Here is a 9,611-nt window from a genome sequence, read left to right as displayed (position 1 = left end):
ATTGTCTTTAGACTTCACAAAGTCTATGAAAATTATTCCATTTGAGGGCAACTGCCTAACGGTATTATGTCTACGATGAATATGTCTAGACTTACCAGTATATATCATATTATATGCCCTTGCAATTGCAGCTTGATTATCACAGTGAATGCAAATTACAGGCATAGGTTTTGGCCATACTGGAATATCCTCTAAAAAGTGACGAAGCCACTCTACTTCTTCACCAGCTTTATCCAAAGCGATGAACTCCGATTCCATCGTTGATCGTGCTATGCAGGTCTGTTTTGAGGATTTCCAAGATACTACCGCACCCCCTAGGTTGAATACATAGCCGCTAGTTGATTTCGACTCCTCAGAATTTGAAATCCAATTAGCATCACTATACCCTTCTAGAACAGTCGGGTATTTACCATAATGCAAAGCATTCTCCTTGGTTTTGTTCAAGTACCCTAATACTCTTAATATAGGTTTCCAATGCTCATGTCTAGGATTGCTTGCCTACCTGCTTAGTTTACTGACAAAGTACGCAATGTCTGGCCTCGTGCAGTTCATAATATATATTAGACTGCCTATAACCCGAGAGTATTCCAACTGTTCAATACTGTTACCAGTATTTTTATGTAAGACTAGATGAGGGAGAAAATGATTGTTAGCATCCTTGATGCCATGTCCTTTAAACCTTTCAATCACTTTCTCAATATAATGTGATTGAGATAAAGCTAGGCTTTCCGAATTTCTAGAAATTTTAATGCCTAGTATCACATCAACTTCACCTAAGTCTTTCATATCAAAATTCTTTGATAGCATTTTCTTGGTACTATTGATTATCTCAATATTACGTCCAAGAATTAGCATATCATCGACATATAGACAAACGATTACACATTCGTCGTTAACGACTTTGGGGTAAACACATTTGTCACACTCATTGATTTGCAATCCGTTCCGAATCATCACTTGGTCAAATTTCTCATGCCATTGTTTAGGAGCTTGTTTAAGTCCATATAATGAATTGACAAGCCTACACACTTTGTGCTTGTCCTTTGACCTTAAACCCTTCAGGTTGTTCCATATAGATCTCCTCATCGAGTTCACCGTTCAAGAATGCAGTTTTTACATCCATTGATGTATGTCCAATTCATATAGCGAGGCTATGGCAATTAGCATCCGAATTGATGTAATTCTCGTGACCGGTGAATATGTATCAAAGTAGTCTAGACCCTCTTTTTGTCTAAACCCCTTTGCTACAATCCTTGCTTTATACTTATCTATGGAACCATCAGCTTTAAGCTTCTTTTTGAAAATCCATTTACACCCAATTGGTTTATTCCCTGGAGGGAGATCAACCAATTCCCAAGTATGATTACTTAGAATGGATTCTATTTCGTTGTTTACAGCTTCTTTCCAAAATGGAGCATCTGGAGTTGACATCGCCTCATTGAATGTCTGAGGCTTACTATCTATCATATATGTTAGATAGTTTGAACCAAAGGATTTAGAGATTTTTGATCTCTTGCTCCTTCTTGGTTCTATTTCATCAGCCTCTTGATTCTCATTCTCAGAATTCGATTCTCTACCCCTTTTCTGAGAGGTTTCTGTATTTTTATAAGGAAATGTTTCCTCAAAAAATTCAGCATCTCTTGTTTCCATGATTGTATTAACATGGATGTCATCAATTTCAGATTTGTGTACCAAAAATCTGAATGCACTACTATTTTGTGCATATCTTATAAATATGCAGTCAACAGTCTTAGGTCCAAGTTTGACTTTCTTTGGTGGAGGTACTACCACCTTAGCAAGACACCCCCACACTTTCAAGTATTTGAAAGAAGGTGGTCTTCCTTTCCACATTTCATATGGAATACTACTTGTCTTTTTGTGAGGCATTCTGTTAAGAATATAATTAGCAGTTAAAACTGCTTCCCCCCACAAGTTTTGAGGTAAACCAGAACTTATTAACATGGCATTAACCATCTTCTTTAATGTTCTGTTTTTCCTTTCAGCAATCCCATTTTGCTGAGGAGTGTATGGAGCGGTAGTTTGGTGGATTATTCCAAAACTTGCACATAACTCATCAAATGAGGCAGATTCATATTCTCCACCTCTATCGGACCTAAGAGATTTGATCTTTTTATCAAGTTGAGTTTCTACCTCATTTTTATACTTGATAAAAGCGTCCAAAGCTTCATTTTTGCTAGCTAATAAATAGACATAGCAAAACCGAGTACAATCATCTATGAAAGTGATGAAGTATTTTTTTTCCACCTCTATTTTGAATAAATTTCAAATCACATAAATCACTGTAGATTAATGCTAGAGGCTCAGTGCTTCTCTCAATTGAGTGAAAGGGTTTTTTAGCAAACTTTGCTTCAGTACATGTTTCACATTTGTGGTTGTCATCCAAATTAAATTTGGGAATTAGCCCCAAGTTTGATAGTTTTTTCATTGTACCATAGTTTACATGTCCTAATCTACCATGCCATAGACAGGGAGAAACAACAAAGTAAACTGAAGACTCTGCTTTATTATTATTGGTAATAACAACCTTTGGGTTCACAAATTTGGATTTTTCATCCATTACAGCAACACAAGCTTTAAAAAGGCCATCCCTAGCATAACCCCTTCCCACATACATTTCACCCTTCCTAATAGTGAACTTGTCGGATTCAAACACCATCTTGAATCCCTTCTTGATCAGGACAGGGATTGAGAGCGGATTCTTGCGAACCTCTGGAACATGAAGCATGTTCATTAGGGCCAAGGATTTACCGGATGTGAACTTCAGGATCACCTTACCCTTTCCCTCCATAGTGGCAGGAACACCATTAGCCATGTAGATCTTCTCTCCATCATCTTTCTTTTCATAGGAGGCGAAGAGATTCTTGTCAGTGCAAATGTAAGCAGTTACACCTGTGTCCACATACCAATCTTTGGTATTTACCACCAGATTCACCTGGGAGACCACAGCACACAGCATCTCATTATCTTCTTCACCTTCTTGCTCGATCAGATGAGCTTGATTGGCAGGTTTTCCCTTGCCCTTTCCCTTGTTGTTGTTTGGGCACTTTCTACAGTCTTTGGCTCTATGTCCGGGTTTGTTGCAGACATAGCAGTTGCCCTGAAACTTTCGTGACTGTTTGCTTTGGCTTGGTGATCTCGTTTCCTTTTCCCATCGAACTTGGGCTTGGAAGTTTCCATCAAATTTGCCTTGGGCACCCTTGGAAATTTACCACTCTTCCTCATATTTTCCTCTTCAAGGCTCAGATGAAGGCTTAGATCCTCCATATTCATCTCCTTGGTTTTGTGCATCAAGCGATTCTTGTAGTTGCTCCACCCAGGAGGTAATTTCTCTATGAATGTTCCTACTAGGAAAGCCTCACTCAAATTCATTCCTTCTGCTTCAATTTCATGCAGGAGAAGCTGAAACTCTTCCACTTGTGCAACGACAGACTTTGAGTCTACCATTTGAAATCATAAAACCGGCTCACCACAAATTTCTTTGTGCCAGCATCCTCGATCTTGTACTTCTTGTGAAGAGTTTCCCACAATTTCTTGGCGGTGGGTATCTTGCAATACACACCATAGAGTGAGTTCACCAATCCATTAAGGACATGGTTTTTGCGTAGATAGTCTCCATACATCCATGCTTGCATAGCAGCAATAGTCGAAGGATCTGACTCATCCGCACTTATGGCAGGACACACTTCTGTGAGGTATTTTGAAAGCCCACAAGTAGAACTGAAACTTTTGTTCCCACCTCTTGAAATCAGTACCACTGAATTTCTCCGATTTTTCTCCCAAAACCACAGAAGCCACGCGACCAGTCATGGGATCAGCTGTTCCCACAGTGGGTGCCATCGGAGTGGTCACACCAACGCCACTAGGGCCAACCATACCAATCACGTTCGTAGGAAGAGCAGTGCTACCTTGAGTAGTCACCTTAGTCATGCCATCTTGGGCAACAGGACCAACTGGGGTCAAACCACCAGTGGTATTCTCTTCACCTCCAGGAAGGACGGTGATTTCTCATTGTTTTGATTTTGAGCCATTGTTTTTCTACACAAATCAAAGTGTAGTATAAGTAACACAAATAAATCAAAGATATAATACCACAGAATCAACACAGAATTTAAAAGTCACAAAACGCTTTGTCGGCTTTCTAAAGTAGAGACTAACAACTTTGGCAACCAGATCATTCCTAGGTAAGAGGGGGCCTTCCGTATAATACGGCGCACAATTAAATAACCTCTTTCCTAGACAGAACTTTCTAGACATTGCTTAGTCATTGTTAATCACTAAAAAAGATTACCAAAATATTTATCAAAGAAATTTCAATTTTTCAAAACCGGTTAGCCAAATTATTTTCTAGCACACAAGTTCAATATATATGTAAAAATCAGTGAACAAGAATTGATCAATAATAACAAGGGATAAGTATCAGGGAAGCCCCTGAACTACCAAAAACAGACCAGTTGAGCCCCTTACCTTTTTTTCGTGCCAAAACAGCCCCTCACCTTACAGATATGGTTCACGTTAGCCCTTTCTCCATATTGCCGTTAAAATGGTGCCTACGTGGCAGTTAAGTAATGACATGTAATTTTTATTAATTATACGATATTCCACGTGGCATAAATGTGGAATTTGCCAATTATATAATGACACGTGTAATCAATTACTTTAGTCATATATGTAGACCTGATCAAACTTTCTTACTGGTCGAAGTAGTTTTTGGACGTATAAGGCCCTTATTCATGGATTCACAAACAATCAAATAACAAGTTTCCAAATTTAATCAAAACAAACATATAAAATAACAATTTTTGAAAGCAGCAGTAAAACAAACAACCAAATAACAAGTTTCCAAATTCCATCAAATGGAACATCAAAATACACATTCATAACAAAGAATGGTTAACATGGTAACACAGTCCATGACACTTCAGTCTTTAAGAGCCACCAACACTACTGCCTTCATGTTGAGAAGACTTCTTCTTCGAGTTCTGACTTCCACGGTTGATGACTCTAGCCATAGAAGTTCTAGGCTAAAAAAATACATATAATTTGTTTTAACGTTAGTTTTGATCACATACTTTATTTAGAACATAATACAGGGAAGTTAAATTTTTTACTTACATTGAGAATTGACCGACCAGTGTCAGGATTGATATAAAACCCAAGTCCTGTTAGCAATGTCCTCTTCCTAGGCTTGCTCTTAGGTCTGCAGTCTTTCTGAAATGGGCTAACATATGTAGTAGTTTTTTGCACGCACCAACTCAGTTGTATTTCTGGCAGTAGCAGCTGTGAGGTCAGTGATTTGGCTGCTGGAAACACTAGTAGCTGCTGTGAGGTCAGTGATTTGGCTACTGGAAACACCAGTAGCTCTCACACCTGGACAGTTCTTGCTCCTTGCATTATGCCCTTTTCCTTTGCAAACACGACAAGTCACCAACATCTCTGTCCTAGACAGCTTGTTCTTCAATGTAACCTCATGTTGTTCCCTCCTTCTCTTCTTCTTAGGTCTACCAGGCATTCTCCTTAGTTTAGGAGGAACCACAACATCCTGCATACTTTTTGGCCACATATTCTCTACTCGAATTGGCTCTAGTGGTTTTTGATATGCCCTTAAATATGTATTAGTCTTGTACCAAAGATTAATGTAGTCTTCAGGCTTCTCACCATTGTCGTGTATTGCACGAATGGCATGGGGACAAGGAATTCCAGAAAGTTGCCATGCCCCACATGTGCACTCAACATGTCGTAGTCGTACTACATATTGACTCCTCCCAGACCTTACCTCATAGCTGCCTCCACCATTCCAATCAGCAACCCATACATGACTCTCATTCACATTGTGTTGAACTTTTTTGTGGATGAGTGGCCCATAATCATGTCTCCAGGAGTTTACCCCAACCCTTTTGTCTTTGAATCTCTTCATAATTGCCCTCCTTATATCTTCTAGCATAGAGATAATGGATTTGCTTCTTGCTTCCACAATTGTGCCATTAAATGCTTCACACAAGTTGTTGTCACATGAGTCACACTTGGACCATGTACTGAAAAATGCCTTACACCAATACTTCGAAGCCACAAGCATCAAGTCTTTAGCAGCTGCTGGATGCACTTTCTCAAGCTCTTTGAATTTCTCTTCAAAATCAGACTTATTTGTTGATTTTGCAATGGACCAGAACAAGTTCTTAAGGTGCCTACTTGAGTGTGTTTCGCACCAGTTTGCATACAAGTGTCGACAACAAAATCTGTGCTCAGCTTTAGACCAAGTATCTGCAACAGCTCCAACCAAGCCCTACATAAATTTGAAATGACTTATGAGAACATTAAATGTGAAACACATATAAGAAATTTGTAAAACCACTAGCAAGACATACCTTTTGTCTATCACTGATTAGAGTCCAACCCTCCCCTTCAGCAGTCCCCAAGTCAAGCCTCAACAAGTTTTGGAACCATGTCCATGTCTCTGTATTCTCAACTAACACAACAGCCCAAGCCACTGGGAACATTTGATTATTGCCATCCCTACCAATTGCTGTGAGCATCTCTCCCTTAACTAAACCTTTCAAAAAACAACCATCTATTCCTAACACAGGTCTACATCCATTCAAGATACCCTCTTTGCAACTCTTAAAGCAGCAGTAAAATGCCTTAAATACAGGTGGTTAATTTTCATCTTGCCTGTCAGTAAGCAAGGAGACAGTGGTCCCAGGGTTTGAATGGATTAGCTCCTCAGCATAATCTCTCAACTTACCATACTTTTTCATACAATTACCTACCAAGTCTGAAAGTATACTCTTTCTTACTCTTTTGCACAAAGTTAGATTGACATCTAACTCCATTTGTCTCTCCATAAAGGGCCTCAAATACCTAATCTTTATATCTGGATGTGCAGCAACTAAGTCATAGAACTTAGACACCAAATACTTAGTGGTCAACAACTTCATTTTCCTTTTTGGTTCACACAAGTGTTGATCGATAAAAGTTTTCACTTGAAAACCTTTCACATCTTTGCTAAAAGATGCAAAAATTGGCCAATTACAATCAGATGATCCCACACACTTAGCTCTACATCTATTAGGCTCATTTTTTGTGAATCTAATATCGTGCCTAGTCATTATTGCATAATTGGACACAGCTTCTTTAAACTCTGCATTACTGTTAAATAACATTCCAAGCTCAAAGGAAGGTATACCTTTTCCCTTTTTGAATGTTGGATATCTACTCTTCTTCCTCTTTGCATCTTCTTTCAACTCAGGGTCCTCATCAGTGCTATCCCTATAGCTGCCAAGATCAGAAGAATCATAATACTCACTGCATGGACCATCAGAGTCATCCCCAGTTTGTTCAGCTTCACTAGTCTCACCAACAGTTGCATCCTCACCAGACTCAAACCCAGAATCCTCACCATCCCCAACCCCAACATCCTTACCATCCCCAACCCCAACATCCTTATTTGTAGCATCATTCTGATTCACCACATTGTTCTCATCAGCATCACTTTCTTGTAAAAGAGCGACAGACTTCCATCCTCTGCTGTAATTCAACACTTTCTCTCTCGCAGCGATGACCTCCTCATCATCCTCAGAAGAATCGTCCCCAGGGAGAACTTCTTCCTCAAACTCTTCAGCAATGCTATCCTCACTGTTTGTGGCAACAACATACTGTCTATTTGTCCTAATAGCTCTGGCCTTCCGTTTCACCATCACGGGTATGACAGATCAAAGCTGAAATTAAGGTAAACATGAAATAAGAAGCTTGTATCTAATCGTAGGCCTAAACAGAACATTGAAGATAATATAGATCGAATCGAACACGAATGATACCCAAAAATGAAACCAGACACGAAATCGAACAGGAAATTGAAAATCGATACCCAAAGACGAAAAATCGACACCCAAAGATGAAACCAAACAAGAAATCGAAGGTCGAAACACATGAGAGAGACCCAAAATCGTGCCTTGCAGAATCAAAATCAACAATAGAAACAGTAATCGAAATAGGAATCGTACCTTCAGAGAGTGGCAGTGATGAGAGGCTGTCAAGAACCCTAGAATTGAGACAATGGAGTATAATGTATCTCTCATCTCAGTCTTTATGTCATCTATACGAAGCCATGTCAACCACTTCGCATGTATTTTCGTATTTCTAATTTTTAAAAAGATTAAAGACATGTCAGATAATAAATTCCACATCAGACCATTTTAACGGCAATATGGAGAAAGGGCTAACGTGAAACATATCTGTAAGGTGAGGGGCTGTTTTGGCACGAGAAAAAGGTAAGGGGCTCAACTGGTCTGTTTTTGAGAGTTCAGGGGCTTCCCTGATACTTATCCCTAATAACAATTAATGCACCGAATCAACAATTGTAGTTTGATAAAGCAAAAATATTCATGCACGTACATGTATTGATAATGCAATCATATCAAAAGTACATAATACTTATATAGAAATTTATTGAGTCAGTAGTTGATACTTGTATATTAGACAGGTGCTCATGCAAGTAATTTTAAATAGCAGTTGATATTCACGTACACGTAATGATAGACAGATGCAAAGTTTACTCAATATGCACGAATTACCATATTGTATTTCTTTTTACCAGATACACATAAATGATAGAAATACAAAAGCTAATGCACGTTAAAAAATACGCTTTGAATATATGCAAAGGTACTGAGCAAGCCAGATTTAACAAGCATACAAAAGCCAAATTCACTTTACGATTGTTGGAATAAACGTGCATGCATATAATTAATTAATTAACAGTAGCAATAGCAATAACAAATTGCACGCATAAACAGTATAATACATTGATCAAAATATATAGTATCACATACAAGAATAAAAACTGGAATTAAAATACCAAAACCGAAATTAGATAAGGGAGCGAGGTATGCTAACGTGAATCTCCTTAAAGTGAATTTCCTCCTGCCTAGTGGTGTCTAGCAACTCCGACCAATCACCTCCCAAGATACAACGCTCCTTTCACCGCCTTGTTAGTGACACTCCAAAATAGGTAGTACAATCAAACCAAGTAAGAACAACACTCTCAGACTATGATTTTTGGTAGAGTTTCAACAGGGAGAAGCAAAGAAATTTCGTGGCAACAAGAAGAAGGAATTTCATGTGTTTGAGCTTGCTACAAGTCACTCCTTATATAGAAGGATGTGCAACCAACAGCCACTAAAAATCAGCAACCATTACTGATTTTTCTGGCCTACAACCAGCCCATATCTTGGGCTGTTGCAAATGACCCTTGACCAGGTAATGGTGCAACCACCAACCCATGAACTGGTGTTGTTGCAACTGCATTGACCAGTTCAAACGGGCCATGACTCAGAAGGAAGAATAAGTCTTATGTCCAGTTCAATGTAAATGGGCTTTCTCTTCTATGGGCTTGGGCTTGTAACAAAGTGCAAAAAATTTAAGAGGTGAATTGGACTGGGTCTAATCACAAGCCCACCACGCGCGACCAAACCGAACCGAGCCGGACGGCGGCGGTGCGCGCATGTGTGTTTAATCAAAACCTATAATGTGGAGCTTCTCACTCCTACAAAAGCTTGGGTGCCTTGGGCCCAAAGTCTTACTACAACACTTGAGCT

The 9,611-nt window shown here is 39.2% G+C and overlaps 1 protein-coding gene across 1 annotated transcript; it reads right to left on the bottom strand.

The window, feature by feature from the left end:
- Positions 1-4,946: 4,946 nt before the first annotated feature.
- Positions 4,947-7,712, bottom strand: LOC120014182. The gene is made up of 4 exons (XM_038866101.1): positions 6,688-7,712; positions 6,384-6,603; positions 5,270-6,301; positions 4,947-5,042 (listed from the first exon to the last, which is right to left on the bottom strand). Exons 1-4 carry the CDS (start codon positions 7,710-7,712, stop codon positions 4,947-4,949), a joined length of 2,373 nt encoding a protein of 790 aa, XP_038722029.1.
- Between the last annotated feature and the right edge of the window lie 1,899 nt (positions 7,713-9,611).

Source organism: Tripterygium wilfordii, chromosome 14 (assembly GCF_013401445.1).
Source record: "Tripterygium wilfordii isolate XIE 37 chromosome 14, ASM1340144v1, whole genome shotgun sequence".
NCBI classification, from domain to species: domain Eukaryota; kingdom Viridiplantae; phylum Streptophyta; class Magnoliopsida; order Celastrales; family Celastraceae; genus Tripterygium; species Tripterygium wilfordii.
The sequence above is the reverse complement of the archived record's forward strand: the minus strand, read 5'-3'. Positions and strand labels throughout refer to the sequence as shown.

What these genes read in the sequence shown, in the direction of transcription:
- LOC120014182 (XM_038866101.1), bottom strand. Translation starts at nt 7,712, where the DNA reads ATGGTGAAACGGAAGGCCAGAGCTATTAGGACAAATAGACAGTATGTT. An exon ending in GTCTCCTTGCTTACTGACAG is followed by an intron (nt 6,604 to 6,687) that starts GCAAGATGAAAA and finishes GAATGGATGTAG; the next exon opens with ACCTGTGTTAGGAATAGATG. An exon ending in CCAGAAATACAACTGAGTTG is followed by an intron (nt 5,043 to 5,269) that starts GTGCGTGCAAAA and finishes GTATTTTTTTAG; the next exon opens with CCTAGAACTTCTATGGCTAG.